This window comes from Paroedura picta, chromosome 17 (genome assembly GCF_049243985.1).
Source record: "Paroedura picta isolate Pp20150507F chromosome 17, Ppicta_v3.0, whole genome shotgun sequence".
Taxonomy (NCBI): domain Eukaryota; kingdom Metazoa; phylum Chordata; class Lepidosauria; order Squamata; family Gekkonidae; genus Paroedura; species Paroedura picta.
This window is the reverse complement of record NC_135385.1, coordinates 17,915,436-17,936,427: the sequence shown is the minus strand read 5'-3', so window position 1 is coordinate 17,936,427 and position 20,992 is coordinate 17,915,436. Positions and strand designations below refer to the sequence as shown.

At 46.5% G+C, this 20,992-nt stretch overlaps 1 protein-coding gene across 4 annotated transcripts in view; it reads right to left on the bottom strand.

Moving 5' to 3' along the window:
* The window catches only part of SNX29 (sorting nexin 29), a 154,446-nt gene that overhangs the window by 99,552 nt on the left and 33,902 nt on the right, over nt 1-20,992 (bottom strand). For all 4 annotated transcript variants that reach the window (XR_013227311.1, XR_013227310.1, XM_077316989.1 and 1 more), the window contains exon 16: nt 6,872-6,988. Coding sequence is in view for 2 of the 4 variants with exons in the window: in XM_077316989.1 (XP_077173104.1) it covers nt 6,872-6,988 (117 nt within the window). In the remaining 2 variants the exon portion in view is untranslated. The remainder of the gene's footprint in view (nt 1-6,871; nt 6,989-20,992) is intronic.

Sequence of the window (20,992 nt, the reverse complement as noted above, 5' to 3'; positions counted from 1 at the left end):
AATCTGAGACTAGAGAAACACATTACCTATGGGTTAAAAAAAAATCACCAAGAATGATCCAGAAGTAAGATAGTAACCATTATAAGAGAGAGTTTATTAAGGACATGGTTTAAGTGCAAAAAAGAGAGAAAAGAATTAAGTCCATCAATTTTATCGTTGACTTCGGTAAAGGTATCCTCTGTGCAAGCACCAAGTCATGTCTGACCCTTGGGGTGACGCCCTCTAGCATTTTCATGGCAGACTCAATACGGGGTGGTTTGCCAGTGCCTTCCCCAGTCATTACCATTTACCCCCCAGCAAGCTGGGTGCTCATTTTACCGACCTCGGAAGGATGGAAGGCTGAGTCAACCTTGAGCCGGCTGCTGGGATCGAACTCCCAACCTCATGAGCAGAGCTTTCAGACAACATTTCTGCTGCCTTACCACTCTACGCCACAAGAGGCTCATTGACTTCTTTAACTAATGCTTATTATGATTTAAGTTCAAGAAAGAAACTAGAAATCTAACCTGTGAGAATGAACTAGTTTATGCAGAGGCCGGGCCTAAAAATGGTGGCTTACATAAAGACTCCTGCAAAGTTCAAAAACCAATGTGACATTTCAACTGGAAGCCCTACAGCTCTTATCATTACTGGTCACCGAAAATTGCTAGAAAATTGCCCCGTGATTATAAAATGCCCGACGGAGCAGAGATGTAGATGCAGTCCCTTCCCTTGATCTAAAAAATCAAGGGCAGTACTGAATCCGGAGCTGTTTTGGTTCACATCGAGCTTAGAAAGAAAAAAAGGTCCACATAGAAACTCTAACGAAGTTGAGAAAGGGGGGAAAATAAGTTTACAGAGATGTTTGCACTTGAAAAGATCATTCATGGTACGTTCTCTTTCCATTTGCGGAGGCTGTAGAGAAAGAAAACCAGCAATCCATAAAAATAGGAAGCGTTTTTCAATATTTACAGAAGTGGCACCGTCTCCGAATGCTGAAAACAATTTTTTTTTTTAACATCTAGTTGCGTGACTCTGTGCTGCATTTATGGGGGGGGGAAATGAGTCACATTTTGCATTCTCCTCCCTTCGCTCTGCAAAATGATTAATATTTTAAAGCTACCGTTCTGAAGCGCAGTGCTTATTATTCAGTGTCCCTTCAAAGCTGGGGTTGTTGTTTTTAATTGAAGTTTGCAGTCGTTTTGATGACTAGAAGTCCTTTCAAAGGAACGCTTTTAGGATTCAGCGGCTGACGCTTTAAAGAGCAGAAAAGGCACTCGAGACTAACAGTGACACGGTTTGAATGCATATAGAACATCCCGTGTTCATCATCTGGACAGCTAGGTTGGCCTGAGCCAGTTTGGTGTCGTGGTTAGGAGTGTGGACTTCTAATCTGGCATGCCTGGTTCGATTCTGCACTCCCCCACATGCAACCAGCTGGGTGACCTTGGGCTTGCCACGGCACTGATAAAACTGTTCTGACCGGGCAGTGATATCAGGGCTCTCTCAGCCTCACCCACCCCACAGGGTGTCTGTTGTGGGGAGAGGAAAGGGAAGGCGAATGTAAGCCATTTTGAGCCTCCTTCAGGTAGAGAAAAGCGGCATATAAGAACCAACTCTTCTTCTTCTTCAGTAATATCAAGGTCCTCTCAGCCTCACCTGAGAAAAGGCTATGCCACATCAACATGCCAAGAACTCATTTCTAAAGCCTAAAACCCATATACCCTAAAAACACAACTGTAGAAGAAGAAGAGTTGGTTCTTATATGCCGCTTTTCTCTACCCGAAGGAGTCTCAAAGCGGCTTACATTCGCCTTCCCTTTCTTCTCCGCACAACAGACACCCTGTGAGGTGGGTGAGGCTGAGAGAGCCCTGAGATTACTGAAGGAAGAAGAAGAAGAAGAAGAGTTGGTTCTTATATGCCGCTTTTCTCTACCCGAAGGAGTCTCAAAGCGGCTTACAATCTTCTTCCTTCTCCTCTCCCCACAACAGACACCCTGTGAGGTGGGTGAGGCTGAGAGAGCCCTGAGATTCCTGCTTGATCAGAACAGCTTTATCCACTGTGACAAGCCCAAGGTCACCCAGCTGGCTGCAAGTGGAGGAGGAGCGGGGAATCCAACCTGGCTCGCCAGATTAGAAGTCCGCACTCCATTTTTTAAAACACCATCATTTTTACGCTAGATATAAACCCCACAAAACTGTATTAAAAGTTATAATATGTAAGCAGGAAAAGAAAACTTTCACGACATCAAATAGCACCAAGTATGTCATGTTCCTACCTCATCAGAGAGGGCTCTACTTGGGAAGTACTCTCAGAGACTACTGAGAAGGTCATTTTTTTCTTCCAGAGAAGATGTCCGAAGCGAGTGTCTAAAAGCATTTGCACAGCCATTAATTTCTCAACTCTGCAGGATGTTCTGTCTTTCATCGTCTTTAGTGCTGTTTTATTTATTGCTTCGGCCTTGCGTACTGTTAGGGTGTTAGAATACTTTTGAGTTTTTTTCAATACTTTTTTCAATACTCTTGAGCAGGCTTTTTCAAGTGGGGTTTTGTGAAACCCTGGGGGTTTCTTGAAGGCCCTGGAAGGATTTCTTGAATGAGTGAGACTCGTTAATTTTTAAGATATTTTTTGCACTTGTTAAACATTTAGTTTAACAAATGCAAAGACATCACCCTGCCAACAAATGTGCGTCTAGTCAAGGCTGTGGTCTTCCCAGTTGCAATGTATGGCTGCGAAAGTTGGACCATAAAGAAGGCTGAGCGTCAAAGAATTGAGGCTTTTGAACTCTGGTGCTGGAGAAGACTCTTGAGGGTCCCTTGGACTGCAAGGCGAACAGACCGGTCAGTCCTAGAGGAGATCAGCCCTGCCTGCTCCTTAGAAGGCCAGATCCTGAAGATGAAACTCAAATACTTTGGCCACCTCATGAGAAGGAAGGACTCCCTGGAGGAGAGCCTAATGCTGGGAGCGATCGAGGGCAAAAGAAGAAGGGGACGACAGAGAACGAGGTGGCTGGATGGAGTCCCTGAAGCAGTCGGTGCAGACTTAAATGGACTCCGGGGAATGGTAGAGGACAGGAAGGCCTGGAGGGTCATTGTCCAGGGGGTCGCGATGGGTCAGACACGACTTCGCACCTAACAACAACAACAAACATTTAGTGGCCAAGAGGACCATATCTGGTCCTGTTGACCCACCCGCCTCTCTCCCAAAACGGCCAATAAGGGGATGGGAAGGGGAGGGGGCCTGTCCACAGCTCTGCTTCCCAGCCATATTCTACCCAATTGTGCTACTTTGGGGGTTTCTGGAACCCTGAAGAATGTTTCAGGGGTTTCTCAATGGTAAGAAGGTTGAGAGGTACACAACGAATTCTTAGAAAGAGAAAACCTCCCAAAGAGAAAGCTTTCCAAGAGAAAGAGAAATCTTCCCAAACCTATGCCTCACATTTCTATTTTCATTTATTTCCCTCCATCCTTTCGATCCATGCTATTTGAGAAACTTGAGAAAGGGCAGCAAATAGCTGTTGGTCATAGGACCAAGCCCTATGAAATTGAAAGGGTACAGAGGAGAGCGACGAAGATGATCTGGGGCCAAGGGACCAAGCCCTATGAAGATAGGTTGAGGGACTTGGGAATGTTCAGCCTGGAGAAAAGGAGGTTGAGAGGGGACATGATAGCCTCTTTAAGTATTTGAAAGGTTGTCACTTGGAGGAGGGCAGGAGGCTGTTTCCGTTGGCTGCAGAGGAGAGGACACGCAGTGATGGGTTTAAACTTCAAGTACAACGATATAGGCTAGATAGCAGGAAAAAGTTTTTCACAGTCAGAGTAGTTCAGCAGTGGAATAGGCTGCCTCAGGAGGTGGTGAGCTCCCCCTCACTGGCAGTCTTCAAGCAAAGGTTGGAGACACACTTTTCTAGGATGCTTTAGGATGCTTAGGGCTGATCCTGCGTTGAGCAGGGGGCTGGACTAGATGGCCTGTATGGCCCCTTTCAACTCTATGATTCTATGACTAGATGGCCTGTATGGCCCCTTCCAACTCTATGATTCTAGGATTCTATGACTGTTCCTACAATGCACTGACACCAATGCATGGCAGACAAGAGTAGGTTATCCAAGTAGGTCAATGTCTCTCCCAACGTTTCGCAGTGTCTATCTTTCCAAAAGAGAACACTGTTCCAAAAATGACACACAAATGCGCAAAGTGCAAATCTGCATACTTGAGCAGTGAAAGATCTTGCACATAAATTTAAACTTACTTGCCGCTTCCAGGAGCAATGAAAATAGAGTTATGAAAAGAACATCCATTCCAAGAGAGATCTCTTGAAAGTTTTAAAATACCTTTTGCAAACTTCTCTCTCAGCTAGACTGTTTTGGGGGGCAAAGGAGTTAACATGCTTCCATTTCCCCCTAAAAAGCTTTCTTCTCTGCCGAAGATGTCAGAAGACTGTTAACGTGGAAAGATCTTCTCCTTTCTGTGGTCTGGTCCACTGCACTGCTCTTCGTTGTACTTCCTGAAGCATCGTTTTAATCCATCTTTCTTCAAACCCAACTAATGCAAACGCAGACCCTATTCTGAATATTCCATGCCTGACTAATTACCCAAACCTGAAAGCACAGTTGTTTGTAGATGGCCTCATTAGCTCCCAGTCAGAAGTAACGTTTTTGACGTTGAAAGCTTTGAACAACCTGGATCCAGGATGCCCTAAGGCAGGGATAGTCAACCTGTGGTCCTCCCGATGTTCATGGACTACAATTCCCATGAGCCCCTGCCAGCACGCTGGCAGGGGCTCATGGGAATTGTAGTCCATAAACATTGGGAGGACCACAGGTTGACTACCCCTGCCCTAAGGAACACTTTCATCTCTATGAACCTTCCCACTTATTAAGGTCCCCCCATCCCCTCCAGGTTGTATTCCAGGTTCCTCCATTGCCTCAGACATGGTGGGTGGAAATTTGGACCTGGACATTTTCATGGTGGCCACAAAACTCTTGGCGACCCATCCTTGTGAGATTCATTCTTCCCCATCTTTGCTGACCTTTCAGCACTCAGCAAAGTTGTCTATGGGTGGGAGGGAAAGGCATGTTCAAAAAGGTGGGTAAGTCATACATTTTTGCTAATTGTGACATTGGTTTTGTTATGGGTTTTGGTTTCGTTATGCCCTGCTGGCATTTTTGCTGCTCAGGTCTAGCACCAACCTGTGCATGTTTTCTTGAAAGCAAGTAAGAACTACATGGGGGATTAGTCCCAATTAAGCATGCATAAGATTGCAATCTCGGTTTGTTTTGCTTTTTGAGGTGGTCCATCTCATTTTGATTGCTTGCATTTTTAAATCGGTGAGGGGCCTCTGCGATCCTGGAGGGCCGTTTTAAGAAAGCACGGGTGCTAAATACTGTGCTCATGCATTTAGCATATGCAAAAAGCAGAGAGTTAAGGTTACACAAACGGTGATGCAGAGGAGACGTATCAAATTTTAATTTTTAACGTCCTATGTTAAATTTTAAGAATCTTTTATTCTGTTTAGAGGGTATGCTTGTATTATTCTATTGTATATGTCAATCAACATGTCTGACTGAAGCCAGCTTGGTGTACTGGTTAGGAGCGTGGACTTCTAATCTGGTGAGCCAGATTTGAATCTGCGCTCCCCCACATGCAGCCAGCTCACCACAACACTGATTAAGCTGTTATGACCGAGCAGGAATCTCAGGGCTCTCTCAGCCTCACCCACCTCACAGGGTGTCTGTTGTGGGGAGAGGAAAGGGAAGGCGATTGGAAGCCGCTTTGAGACTCCTTCGGGTAGAGAAAAGCGTCATATAAGAACCAACTCTTCCTCTTCTGAAGAGCTGTATTCAAACAATGAATGAATGAATGAATGAATGAATGAATGAATGAATGAATGAATGAATGAATGAATGAATGAATGAATGAATGAATGAATGAATGAATGAATGAATGAAATCTGTATTGTGGATTTAAAAAAAAATCCTTAATCATCTTGTAAATCTATGCTCAAGAAGGCACGAAGGAAGTATTGTAAACAATAGCCTCTCGGAAACAGAGACATCATTATGTTGCATATGAACGGAGCTGTTGGGGAACCCTTTGACAAGAAAGGAAAAGGTTGCGCATGTGCGTTACCTGCCCTCAATCTGCTTCCGACTAATGATGATCCCATGAATCAATTACCCCCCAAAAGGTAATTAAAAGCCTTGCTCGGGTCTTGCAAACAGAGAACCACAGCTTCCTCTACTAAGTCAATCTCACTGGCAGTCTTCAAGCAAAGGTTGGATACACAATTTCTTGGATGCTTTAGAATGCTTAGGGCTGATCCTGCGTTGAGCAGGGGGTTGGACTAGATGGGCTGTATGGCCCCTTCCAACTCTATGATTCTATGATTCTATGATCCTGCGTTGAGCAGGGGGTTGGACAAGATGGCCTGTATGGCCCTTTCCAACTCTATGATTCTATGATCCTGCGTTGAGCAGGGGGTTGGACTAGATGGCCTGTAGGGCCCCTTCCAACTCTAAGATTCTATGATTCTATGATCCTGCGTAGAGCAGGGGGTTGGACTAGATGGCCTGTATGGCCCAACTCTATGGTTGTATGATTCTGCGTTGAGCAGGGGGTTGGACTAGATGGCCTGTGTGGCCCCTTCCAACTCTATGATTCTATGATTCTATGATTCTAATCTACATGATGCCCCTTCTTTTCCTGCTGCTTTGTGCTTTTTCTCGTGTGGCTCTCTTTTCTCATACGCATCTGTGACAGGAACTCTAAGGTGGTGGAATCGAGGCTTGGGGATAAACTGGATACAGACCGAAATGTCCAATGGGTCCGTCTTAACGGACTTTCTGCTTCTGCAGCACAAGCGGTGAAGGAGGGCCACTAAAATCAAGCCTACCGGTCCTCGCAGGTCGATGAGTTCCTGTCTCATCTGAGACACGAGCGCTTCCTTGGCCATCAGAGCTCGGTGCAGCCTCTCGTTGAACTCGATCAGCTCTCCGTGCATTTCGGCCACCTGCAAAGCACACAAAACGGGCAACAGGATCGGAATCAAGCGCCATGAGACGTTAACGCGCAACGCACGCGCTGCTCTGCATGATGAGTTTTCTGAGCACGCTGCCCTGCGCTGGGACGAGCAGAGGGAATGATAGAAGGCGTGCGGGAAGTTAAATGATGGAACCTCTCAGGAATGAGATGTTTTATTTTCTCAAAAGCAGGGAACAAAGTTCACTGGTTATAAGACATGTGACTGAGGCAAATATCCACAAGCAGATTTGGAAAATCCCTCGCTCAGACAGCGCTGTGACAGAGGAATACAGCACTCTGCGGCAATTGAGTGTCAGGCCAGGCCCAACAAAACCCACTAAAATACACTGATTCGGCACCCAGTTGCTCAGGCAGAGGGTTGACGGCTTGAATAATAATAATAATAATAATAATAATAATAATAATAATAATAATAATAATAATAATAAGAAGAAGAAGAAGAAGAAGAAGAAGAAGAAGAAGAAGAAGAAGAAGAAGAAGAAGAAGAGTTGCTTTCTCTACCAGAAGTAGTCTCAAAGCATCTTGCAATCGCCTTCCCTTCCTCTCCCCACAACAGACACCCTGTGAGAGAGGTGCCTCTAGGCCAGGGGTAGTCAACCTGTGGTCCTCCAGATGTTCAGGGCTGAGGGAGCCCTGATATTCCTGCTCTGTGAGAACAGCACTATCAGGGCTGTGACTGGCCCAAGGTCATTCAGCTGGCTGCATGTGGAGGAGCGGGATGAGGAGCCACCACCGTCAACCGTTACACCACACTGGCTGAACGAAACCCTAGAATCCCTGTCTCTCAAGAGCTAAGGGCCTGTGGCACCACATTACTGATTTATGCGTTCAGTGGCATATCAAATCTATGTTTGCTTAATTCCAGCCACTCGCTGCCTTCCTCTCTAGGTTTGCTATGTTTTCTGTCCCACTTAATTCCATTACAGGGGCTCACTGCACCAGCCTCATTTGGATTAATTAAAGACGCCACGCAAGCTTGTTTGGATAAGATCAAACGCGCAACGCGTTATATGCTAGCAATTAATTCAGATCCCAGCCGTCTCCTGAATCATCAGCCTCAAGACAACAGCTCCGCTTCAGCATAAAAGCAACTAGTCAGCTTATTCGATCAATATAAATTACATAGTGAAACATGATTTTTTAAATAAAAAAACGCACAACGCAGCGCATGGCGCCCTGCCACTCCGCACAAGGAATCTGAATTCCAAATGAATCACAGAATCATAGAGTTGGAAGGGGCCACAGAGGCCATCTAGTCCAACCCCCTGCTCAACGCAGGATCATAGAATCCTAGAATCATAGAGTTGGAAGGGGCCACACAGGCCATCTAGTCCAACCCCCTGCTCAACGCAGGATCATAGAATCATAGAGTTGGAAGGGGCCATGCAGGCCATCTAGTCCAACCCCCTGCTCAACGCAGGTTCATAGAATCATAGAGTTGGAAGGGGCCATGCAGGCCATCTAGTCCAACCCCCTGCTCAACGCAGGATCATAGAATCATAGAGTTGGAAGGGGCCATGCAGGCCATCTAGTCCAACCCCCTGCTCAACGCAGGATCATAGAATCATAGAGTTGGAAGGGGCCATGCAGGCCATCTAGTCGAACCCCCTGCTCAACGCAGGTTCATAGAATCATAGAATCATAGAGTTTCTTTGGGTAGGTAGGTAGTATAATCCTTGTGTATACCTGCTGTTAAGTTGCGGTTGACCTATAGAGACCCCATAGGGTTCTCAAGATGTGAGATTTTCAAAGGTGATGTCTCATTGCCTGCCTTTGCATAGTTACCCTGGACTGCCATTATGGACTCCAAATGCTAACCAGGGTTGGCCCTGCTTAGTTTACGATATCACGTCTACGATATCACGACCCTGGCCATCCGGGCCAGGCAGCATCTTCTTGTAAAGCTTCCCTTAAAGAGTCTGCCACTAGGAAAACAGACCCAAGAAAGCAGCACAAAGACATATGCCTGTTGGGCACTTGGATATAACTGAGCCCGCCCTGGATCACAGCCAGCATTTCAGTGGAGATGGGAAAGAATACAGCAATCAATACAAAGTAATGAGCCAGAGATGGGGAAGCATATTTTCAGCTTTGGAAAAAGCACATACTGACACAACTGCACCCAAGCAGTTCAAAAGCCAAAATGTCGAACCATCGGTACATTGTGCAGTGGAGAAGAAATTGTGCCTCGTTTGCACATACGTGCATTCTCGGGCTTGTGGTGCATACTTAAATTCTAACTGTTCCAACTTTGTGGGACAATTTAGCAGCAGAGCACAGATTGCACATGCAAAAGGCACCAAATTGGATCTCTGTGGATAAAATGGGCCACAGTCAATGGAATGGTTAGCTTGTATTGACCTAGGTCCCTTGACGGCGCCAGTAAGGAGGAGTTCTGGCAGCAGAATTCGCAAAGACCTCTTGCGACCTTTTCGGCCCTGGCCTTGGCCTGGTGGGATGTCCTTCCTGGAGAGATTATGGCCCTGCGGGACTTGGGACAGTTCTGCAGGGCCTGCAAAACATAGCTGTTCCACCAGGCCTAGGGTTGAAGCCATGAACAATATTGAAATTCTGGTCTCCCTGCTCAAAACAGCTGTCAAACTGTCACCATACTGCAAATTGACATGTATAACCCCACCACCCTTAGAAAATTAAAGGCGGCTTTGAAATAACTTAGGCTTTATTAATATGGTGGTGTTGTTGTTAGTTGCGTAGTCGTGTCCGACCCATCGCAACCCCATGGACAATGATCCTCTAGGCCAGGGGTAGTCAACCTGTGGTCCTCCAGATGTTCTTGGACTACAATTCCCATGAGCCCCTGCCAGCATTTGCTGGCAGGGGCTCATGGGAATTGTAGTCCATGAACATCTGGCGGACCACAGGTTGACTACCCCTGCTCTAGGCCTTCCTGTCCTCTACCATTCCTTGAAGTCCATTTACGTTTCCACCGACTGCTTCAGTGACTCCATCCAGCCCTCAATTGCTCCCAGCATTAGGCTCTTCTCCAGAGAGTCCTTCCTTTCTCATGAGGTGGCCAAAATATTAATATCCTAGCAGTAAAGCCTGTTGCCTGCTGGAAAGCAACAGGCACAGTCAAATCTGGCTTGCCAGATTAGAAGTCCACACTCCTAACCACTACACCAAGCTGGCTTGATATTATTATGGTGCAGGAGTCCACTCACTTTGGATGGTTCTGCCTCATATGCATTGGCAGCTTTGGCTTCCACGCATGGCAGGGGGAGATGTGGGACGGGGTATTGTTGCCGATGCAGAGGCTACTAACATCCTCTAGGACAACGCCTGCATCGCCCAATCTGACAGCTTAAAAAATAAATGTGGACAAAGCCAAAGTCATAACCACTGAGGGAACAAATGTATACCTCAATGGAGCCCAAATTGAGCAAGTCAAAGACTTTAAAGGCTCACTGGTGCAAGAAAAGTGTCATCTACCACTGAAGCCCATAATAGGATTGGCCAAGCAACATCAGCGTTTGCCACACTCAAATGGTGCCTGTGGAAGAAGACGGGCATCTCTCTCAAGACCACAGTCCATCTCTTCCGGACACTAATCCTGCCAATCCTCCTATAGGGATCAGGAACACGGACTTTACCAAAACCTGACATAAACAAACTCAAGACCTTCCAAATGCGATGTCTGCGGCAGATTCTGGGTCTCTCTCTCATAATCCAAATGAGACAATTCGGACAAAATGTGACAACCAGCAGCAAATTAAAGAACAAATCCAGAAGCGCAGGCTGCAATGGCTTGTCCTTGTCCGCAGAGTGACCACCAGCAGACTGCCTCCTGAATTCCTCTGGCGAGAACGACCAACTGCATGGAAGAGCCAACGACTGGCGCCCAAGAAAACATGGCTGAAACAGAACGAGGAAGAGCTGAGAAACCAGTAATTGACTACCTACGTGGCCAAAACTACTGCCACCACTCGCCATGTGCGGAAACGTATTATAAACAAGGCAAAAAACCCAGCAGCACCGACAGCAGCGTATTGGCCGAGAGGACAACTTGCTCCATCAGCAGAAGAAGAAGAAATTTTAATTGAATGTCAAGCTTATTGGACTTCCCCCCTCCTCTCATTCGGCTACGGCCATTAACATCAGTTGCCAACTAATTTCGATTCTGTTTATAGGCCTCCTGGAAAAAAAGAATGCTCAACTGGATAAAGAATGGGAGGGTGTGGAAATATCTATAACAGATTTGATAAACACCTCTCCAACAGCATATGTGATTGGGGGGGTTAATACAAGAATTGTCCCGGATGAAAATAAGCTGTATGCCAATTATTAGAAGGTCAAGTGACTCGTGTGCAATAAATCTGGCACAAGTCATGAACAAGAGACTGTGTTAGAAGAGAGCACAAGATGTTTTTATGAATGAGGTCAACTGCAAGGTCAAAACATACCTTGTTAAGATTTAGTCCTTGTAGTTCTGTTTCCTTATATGGGTGGGTGGGTGTGGGGCTCCATAAGATCTAATTTGTATGGGGTATTTGCCTAATTTCACGCTATTGTACTATACTAACTATGGCCACAATTACTGTCTCTGAAATTACTGCAAGTTGTCTTCATTTTTATTTTTCCCCACCGTCAAGAAACCCTCACACAATTTTCGGCTGCTCCTTTTGCTCACTGCCACTTTATCTTACCTGTAACGTTTTTAAAAGATAAAGCCGTGCATAATTAATATTAATATTATTCTTACGAAATGCTCCCACCAAAAATAACCAGAATATATGACCCGCGACACACAAAGAGTATAAAGAGGTTACGTTCCTAAAATATATAGCTCCGTGTCTTCCCTTACTTCGAACATACTTGACAGGTAGACAAAGTTAACATGAACTCCTGTAACATTTCTCCTGTCTCTGTCACGGAAATTGAGCTGGTAAATTCAGGTTCAACGAAAAAGTTAAAATCCTTGGGGGGGGGGGGGAACCTGACTCACCAAGATTTTGCAAAAAGCACAAGCAACAGGTAAAAGGTTTTAGAGCAGTGGCAGATCTACCAGGCATTTATGCCCTAAAATACAGGTTCCCCATGTGGCACCCACAGACGGGAGGATGTCCACAGGAGCATCTTGGGAGCATGGGCATGGCCTTTTCCTAGCAAGTCCTGCCCGGGAAAAACTCTTCCCACTTCACCCCACTACCAACAAATGGGAAATAGGACTCACCTGCTGCCACTCAGTAAAAAATAGCAACCACCAGCCGCTCTCACATTCCAAAGGTTCAACAATTCTGCTGTCCCCTGCCCTATAAGCAAGCCTGATTAGACAGTGATATCCTGATGTGATCAGTCATCTGATTATACCTAAAATGTTCTCCTTAAGGATAATTAAGTATGCTGGAGAAGTTTGTTTCTTTTTTCTCTGTGCAAGCCATTGTTTTCTCTGCAGAAGTCGTCCTCTTTACCCAAGAAGCCAAGGGCCCTGTTCATGAGCTTACGGGCAGAACAAGATAGGCGCTACAGATTGCTGTCCCTTTCTCTTCCTCCTCTCGTCCTGCCAAGCATCGTCACATTGCCATTTTTCCGATCCTCTTGCTGCATGGCAGGTCACTGTTGACAGGGGGTGCGGAATGCACAGCGCAGTGGTGTCATGTTGAACTATGTATTACTGGGAAGAGAGATCAGGAGGATCGTGGCTCCATATAAACAACTAGTTCTGTCCTAAGTCAAGCAATATATATCCTTCATAAGAATATAAGAAGAGCCCTGCTGAATCAGACCAATAGCCCTCTAAGTCCAGGATCTTGTCCCACACAGAGGCCAACCAGTTCCTCTGGACAACCAGCAAGTATGATGTGCTACAGTGGACTGTAACACTGCAGATGAGAAGCATCATTTCAGAATTCTTTTACTCTCCAGAGAAAGGGAAAAGTCCCTCCCCAAACAACACTAGTTCAGATGCTAACCCAGGTTGTTTTCTGCTGTACTATGAGACTCAATCAGTAAAAAGCTTTATTGGAATTCAGCACCTACAGTCTGAAGTCCATTCATCCTCACCCACAGATCCCTTAAACTAGCGACCCCCAACTTGTGGGTCGCGGACCACATGTGGTCCGTCGACTAATTGGAGGTGGGCTGCAAAGGACGCCTTCTCCCCCCCCCCCCCCGGCCTTTTACTTCAACCCCCCGGCCCTTTACAACACACTTCGAGTGTCATTGTCTCCTATCACTCCCAGATGGGACTATCTCATTGCAGAGAAACAAGCTCAGGGTTCCCATTGATTTGTCATTGTCATGAGTTAAAATTTCCAAGAAACTAAAATGTTCCTTATGTCCATTGTTGTGGCGTGTCTGTCTCTTATTTTGAAGGGATGTTTAAACATCAGCATAACGATCAGAGAGCGTTAGGGCAGTGGTTGAGAGTAGAGGAGTAAGTTCGACTTAAACCAGGCAAATGTTTGCTGAACAAAACTGATTTAACATCCCACTTGACTAATGACTCAGACCTTTATATACAAGGTGAAAGATAAAGCTAGAAACAGAAGGGCTACATAATGAAAAGATTTCCTGTGAAATAAGGGAGAGATGGCTAATAGATTTTTTTTTCTTTTTACCAAAGGAAGATGATTCATAGCTCTCAACTGGAAGCAAGCCATTTTTAAAACCATTCATTGACTGAGTGCCTTGGGACAGAAACATCTCAAAGATTAGGCATATTAGTTAATAATATTAGCTGGGACGGACAGCAGATGGTTGGTGGGCCAGGCACGAGCCCGCATATCCGTCACAAGTAAAATATGCTAATTTCTCATGCCCCGATGGTAGCAGAGGAACTTGAAAGTGAGGCAGCAGGTGGACACTGAACCTGTGAAACTACATTACGTTGAACCAGAACAATGTTCTATCAAGGTCAGCTTGACTGGTGGCTATTCTCTAGTGCAGGGGCAGTCACACTGCGGCCCTCCAGATGTCCACGGACCACAATTCCAGGGAGCCCTGCCAGCATTACCGTATTCCTGCTGAGTACCCTCTCCGGACACCATTTCAAGTCTCCAGAAATCTCCCAGGCTGGAGTTGGCGACCCAATCCCGACTACTTATGGACTGATGTGCAAGATGGCGGGTGGCAGGATGCTCGACATTTATTCTTCTGTTCAAACCGAAAACTTCTGTTAAACTTCTCAAGTTGCCTTGCTATTGGCTGGGCTGGACCGTGTTCCTCTGGACAGGAAAAACTTGATATCCCAAGTGGCCCATCATGAATACTGCTGGGTATTCATCAACGGCAGCTCTAGCCAGATGACGCCCATACAACATTTGCTCACCCCTAAAAAGTGGGTGCATCAAGGTGCATTCGGACGGGGAGTCCCTGGATCAACCTGGTTCCACAACCAAGGAAAGGGAAGAAACCGTGTTGAAAAATCTAAGCTATGAAAAAGGTAACAGATTTCTTGGGAGTCGTGAAGCAAACTAGGAATGGAGGTTTTTAAAGAGCCCGGGGGCATGGCACGACATCCTTTATTCTTGCACACTTCCTGTCACAGTTGTGCGTCAAAACCGGTGCCTGTTCTGCCCTGAAGCCATGGTTGTTACTTCATGAATATGTAAGATAAGCAAGTCTATACCGAACTGGGGGGGACTTGCAAAAGAACACACTGAAAACGCACACCTTGGCCTCCACCTGCGATCAGAGGACTTGTCTCATCTGCCAAACGTCTGTTGGGTGACCGAAAGTCACGGGGATAAATAAGAAAAAGATCCTTTTTTCTCACTTTTTCCCCACCAAAAATTCGGAAACCCAGTAGGGTCAATCGCAGAATTCCGTCCACCGCAACACACATCACCGCAAAAAAGAAAAAAGACGAAAAATTATCGGGAGCCGAGAGCTGCGTTAATATACGAAAGCACTGTTTTCACAGAAGATATTACAGAGATGGAAAGTAAAAATCAGGACGGGGGGGGGGGGGGGGGTCCGCCACTGCCTTCTAGACAGAACTGATTAAGACTGCCCAAAAAACCATACCACTATGGCCTTAGCACAAGCCAAAACTGCAAGCAAAGTGGCCGAAAACAGCATTGTATTTTCAATAACTGCATACATTGCCACAAGCTGCACGCGGCATGCAAAACAGAAGCGGCACTTTAATTCTTGCTGTGCCCAAATCTGGCGAGGTGCATTAACATGCCTTACCTTCTAATCAGAAAGCCTAGTTCGGATATAAATACCACACAGGTGTCTGTATTCTGTTATCCAAAGGCAACCGCTCAATCTGGTGAACAAGAGCACCTGCAGACTATTTTTGACACCGCATCGGTTCGAAATAATACATACTCTTTAGACTCGGCTCTGGCAGTCAAGATGTTATTTGGTTAAAGAGGCACTGCGATTTCAACTTTGTTCTGTAACTCGCCAGGCAGACTCTTATAGGACAACAAGGGGGGAGAGTCAAGAGCGACAAAGGAATAAACTACTAAAACTTCAAGCCTTTTTTTCCTCATATCTGCGCAACCAAACATTTCCCCCTCTCGAACCTGCTTCTTACATCCTGAGACGTGATCTGGACCTACGGCAGGAATGACCAAATGTTATGTTGCGTGTTTGTCGAATTACAGAAACGCAGAACACCCGATATGAAAAACACGCACAAATGGCTCATGTAACATTAAATTTCTCCGTTGTGCAGAACAGTCTGCCTGAGGAAGTCGGGAACATCCCTGTTCTTGGCTTCCTACAACCCATGCAAAACGGGATTATTCAAAAGGGCTTTTCCGCATAGATGGCATAGGCTTGTACAAAATTACTTGGATAAACCATTAGGGGCGGTGTATCGTTTGCTGTGGCTCAGGAACATCTGCTTGGCTTGCGGAAGGTTCCGGGTTCAATCCCCAGCATCTCCAGCTAAATGATCTGGGAAATGATAATTATGCAATTTATTTCCTGCCGCTCTCAAAGCAGTTTGTTGACCCCATTAAAACCAGACATCACAAAATACCAAAAACCTCAACAACCCAAACTAATATATCTAATAGCAGAGGGTAGGAGGAGGGGCCAGCGATGTCACATTGGCCAGAGCGCAATAACACTGGGGGGGGGGTGCAACTATCTTCCTTACCGCCCTGGCCTCAACCATAGACCTGGCGGAAGAGCTCCATTTTGCAGGCCCTGCGGAACGCAGAAAGCTCCCGCAGGGCCTGGAGCTCAACCAGGAGCTTGTTCCACCAGGTCGGGGGCAGGACCGAAAAGGCCCCGGCCCTGGTCGAGGCCAGGCCTGCTTCTCTAGGGCCAGGGATAACCAACCAACCAACCAACCAACCAACCAACCAACCAACCAACCAGCCAGCCAGCCAGCCAGCCAGCCAGCCAGCCAGCCAGCCAGCCAGCCAGCCAGCCAGCCAGCCAGCCAGCCAGCCAAATTTTATTACAGTTGTTCAAACCAAGTTATATGAAGTCAATACATAAAAGACCAAAAGAATATGGTCATTTAATGTAATGCAATTTAAAACAGATAATAAAATAGAACTTAAAATTATGCTACTTTAGAGCATCGGATTTTTATGGCGGCGGGTCCGAGGATAACCAACAAATCAGTACCTGCAGAGCGCAGAGCCCTGCGGGGGGCATAGGTTGACAGGCGGTCCCTCAGATATGTGGGGCCCAGAAAGGCTCTGCCTGAGACCTTGGAGAGCTGCTGATTTTGTATTTTGTTAATTTGCTTGACATGGCCTGGGGCTGACTAATAACCTGAAACTGAATCTGCTGCCAGTCTGAGCAGGCCAGCCTTTCTTAACCTTTTTACCATTGAGAAACCCCTGAAACATTCTTCAGGCTTCAAGGAACCTCAGAAGTGGCATGATGATGCAGATGAGATGCAATTTAATATGGATAAGGCCCCACCCTTTATTTATATACTACGGACCGTTGTACTTGTAAATACAACGGGAGCTAGGTCTGCTTTTGGGGCTGGGGGAGAAGGCTCCTCCCCCCCAGCAGGGACGCAGCCTTTCCCCCCTCCCCGGGCCAGAAGCGTACCCGCAGCCTCCTTGAAGGCTGGACTCTGAGGCATTGTACGATTTTGAAGTCCCACCTCCAAAACTCCAGGAATATTTCCAACCCTGGGGTAGCCAACCTCCAGGTGGGGCCTGGAATTACAGCTCATCTTCATAGTATAAAGATCAACCCCCCAGACAGAAAGGGCTACTTTGGACAGGGTTGTGGTAGAAAAGTCAACCCTTCAAATCACGTGGAAGCAGTAACGTGGATTAGAACCACCGTGGAAGCAGCTAAGTTCCAAGAATTGCACCAGCTTATGCAGAACAGCAGATCAACGGTCATCCTGGAGCCCCAAACAGCTCTCCAGTTCAAATCCCATCCCCACGGGTGCTCTGAGGTTCTCAGCTGATCAGGATCTCTAGCCTGCTCTCCCTCCAATCCAGAGGTGCTTACCATATCGGAGCACTGGTGTGTGATCGCTCCCTGCTGGAAAAATTCCCAGCCACAAAGATGCCTGGACCTCTTTCCATCCTCGTAATTAATATGACATCGCCTGTCCCCGCCCACCACCTCTCATGACAGTGTGTTATATACGTTGCCCAGGCAAGTTAGTGCTCATTATCAGCTATTATGAGTTTCTTTCATCCACGGGCAGCTGGAGTCTGCATGAACTTGTTGACTTCTTCTTCTTCGAGAAATATTACACAATTGATTGCCTGCTGAAATCCCGGGCTACAGACTCCAAAATGTCCTGAGCTAATTACACTGCGCTGGAAAGTTGTGATCCTTTAAATGACGGACATAAAAGTCCTGATTGGATCGGGATCACTTCTTGGCCTCCCCTGCATCATTATGATCAGCACACTTTGGAACTATTTGATCTATTGTTCTATGAGCCCCGCATGCTCCTTTGGGACAGCTGCAGATTAGATATTTTTGTGGGGTTAATTATGAAGACTTTTGCAGTAGCAGTTATAGATAGAACTGTAGGGGGGTGGGAGGAAATCTAGACCTCTGGAGTTGCACCCAACTGACTGCGAGAACAGTGTTATCCTGCTGACTACAAAAGGACATTTGCAGGTTACTTTTGCGAAAAGTTTCCCTCGCAAATTTGCAGCCGAAGCTGGGAAAGATGGTTGTTGAAATGTTGTAGAGATGAATAATTTTGACAAAAAAAGCAAAGGCAGAAAGGAACTAGGCTTGCATGGAGATGGATGGGGCTAACAAGAAGCCACTTTCAATTACTGCTTTCACAACTGGGAAAGGGCCTGCCACGAATCACTAACTTTACATTTTTTATTGCCCCAATGTTTCTGTGAATGACAATTGAACCCAAAAGACTGATTTGCTTTTCTAGCAAAGAATTATCATACTGCATATTTGGACTTATGATGCTGTTTACTAATTTGCTACTAATTCGCTTTCTCCTTATATCTGTAGTCTTATGATCCCTGTCCCATTGTCTGAGGAAGTGTGTGTATGCACAGGAAAGCTCACGCCTTGAATAAATCTTTGTTGATCTTAAATGTGCCACTGGAGTCAAGTTTTGTGAGGAGAGACGTAAGCCACAATCACATTGTTTTATATATTCAGCCTCAAAGTGGGAAAATGCACTTTAATTCACAATGAGAGTTTAAGGTAAACCCACTGGGAAAGGCTGCAGCACAGACCCCACCGAAATTGCAATTTTTTAAAAAACAGGGTGGACAATCACTCTAATGCTGAACGAACAAGCAGAAAAGATCAGCAACAAGGAAACTAAGCTGAAATGTATGAAATTAGTGGGACAGCAGGTTGACGGGTGGGTAACCATACTCATTTTGCAAACTTAAAGACATGAGTGCTGGATTGAGGGGAGCATCAAGGCTTGGATCTTATGCCTTCCTTCAAGGATGGAGTCTTCTAGCCCTTTCTTGCACGCCCGGGGAAATGCCGATTGCCCCTTTGGGGTTGGGAGGTGAATTTCCTCCAGCCCAGACTGAGCTGGGATTCTGGATTTTTGAGGTGGGCATCATCTGGGCATGGAATTGAGGGTCACTGCGGGTGAGCAGGTAGTTGTGAATTTCCGGCATTTTGCAGGGGGTTAGACTAGATGACCCCGGAGGTCCCTTCTAACTATGATTCTACGACTGGGAAGAAAAAGGCCCTAGAAAGGAGGGAAGAAGAAGCATCCTGCTCACCCAGCAGAAAGCCTCACCGGAGGAATGCGCCACACAACAAGGATCTGGGTTCAAATACACAGAGTACTTCCTCTCAAAACAAAAACTTTAACATTTTGCAAAAAGGTCGCAGCAGCGGGAAGAGGGGAACGGTCACGCCTGCACAACCGCAGTGCAAAGAGAAATCGCAAGCGGCAACGCTCACACCAGCAGGCAAACGCTAAGAAAGTTATTGTTTCGTTGCCAGGGAAACGGAACGGGTCCTTAGAAGCCGGTTACAGAATCGGGACCCTGTGCAAAAAGGAGCAACAATTGTTCATTTATTGGGCCGAAACGACTGCTCAGACTCCTGGAAAATGTGCCAGCAGGTCTTTCCACCGAGCTATTTGTGACATCGTAATGGTTACTTTGATTATCCCCCCCCCCTTGCTAGGTGACAATTACGTGTGTTTTATTCCCACTGCCACTTCCCCCCCCCCCGTCTGTTCCTTTTCCTGGCCACGCAAAGGAAACGCAGGCGTGTAGTCTCACAGCCCCCGAAACAATCGCAGGGTTCGATTTTGCTCCGAGAAAGCCGAGAATTTGGGTGAAATTGAATTTAGCTCAGTATCGGCAAACATCCTACGCTCGACTCTCTCCCGCCGAACAAACTGTTCCCTTGTTTGTAAGCAAGGTTTGCTTAAGTGTAAATGGCACGGCTAAGAGAGCTTCAGACATCTGGGAGGCTTAAAAGCCATCATCTCCATGTCCTTCAAAAGGCCCTAAATGGCCTGCAGGCTCTCCGGAAAGTTCTCTGCGCACGCCATCCACCCCAGGGGATTTGGACTCACCTAGTTCAGGCCCGCTGCCCCTCGACAACCACTCTGTCCGTGTCAATCGGCCACCCAGACACTATCACCTTGCCAACTCCCATCCCTAGATGCGTTTCCCCCCAGAAACGTCTGGGGAAAAGCAGAGGCAAAATAGGAACGGAGCCTTTCTGCTTCCTCTTTGCCCATCTTCACCCAACAATGGGCCCATCACGTCATTCAGCTCAACACATCTCTGCTCACGTGTGTTGGGGAAGAACTTTCCCTGTTCAAGAGCACAGGAGAGTTACAAGACAAAAGCACACCAGGATGCTGTTTCTGTTGGCTGCAGAGGAGAGGACACGCAGTCATGGGTTTAAACTACAGTACAACGATATGGGCTAGATATCAGGAAAACATTTTCACAGTCAGAGTAGTTCAGCAGTGGAATAGGCTGCCTAAGGAGGTGGTGAGCTCCCCCTCACTGGCAGTCTTCAAGCAAAGGTTGGAGACACACTTTTCTTGGATGCTTTAGGATGCTCTGGGCTGATCCTGCGTTGAGCAGGGGGTTGGACTAGATGGCCTGTAGGGCCCCTTCCAACTCTAGGATTCTATGATTCATCAAAAAGAGCGAGGAAACCGTCAAGAGGAGACCCAAGTGAGTGATGGGCTGGGTGGAGGTAGGTCATACTGAAGCTGACTGCGCTCAGCTAGCCGTTCCCTGCACTCAGCGGTACCCAGTGATGAATGCTATTGAGTTTTTAATGGGATTTTAAGGGTTTTATGGCTTTATTCTGTAAGCCGTGGTCGTGAAAGGTGGGGTATAAATGTAAAAACAAACAAAATCATTCTGGGCTGGGATCGAGGGGCAGGTTCTGTGCAAAACGCCTACCTAGAGCTGAAAGACTGGCCCTGTATTTCTGGAGAGCACCGATCATGTCTTATTCAGATGTCTATTCCATATGCCAGCTATATGGGCCCCTTGCCATCCTTTTCCACAGGGAGATTGCTGCTCATTCAGGAAGAGGAAAGCTTAAATTCCTCCTGTGGCAAGGGGAAGAATCTACTTTC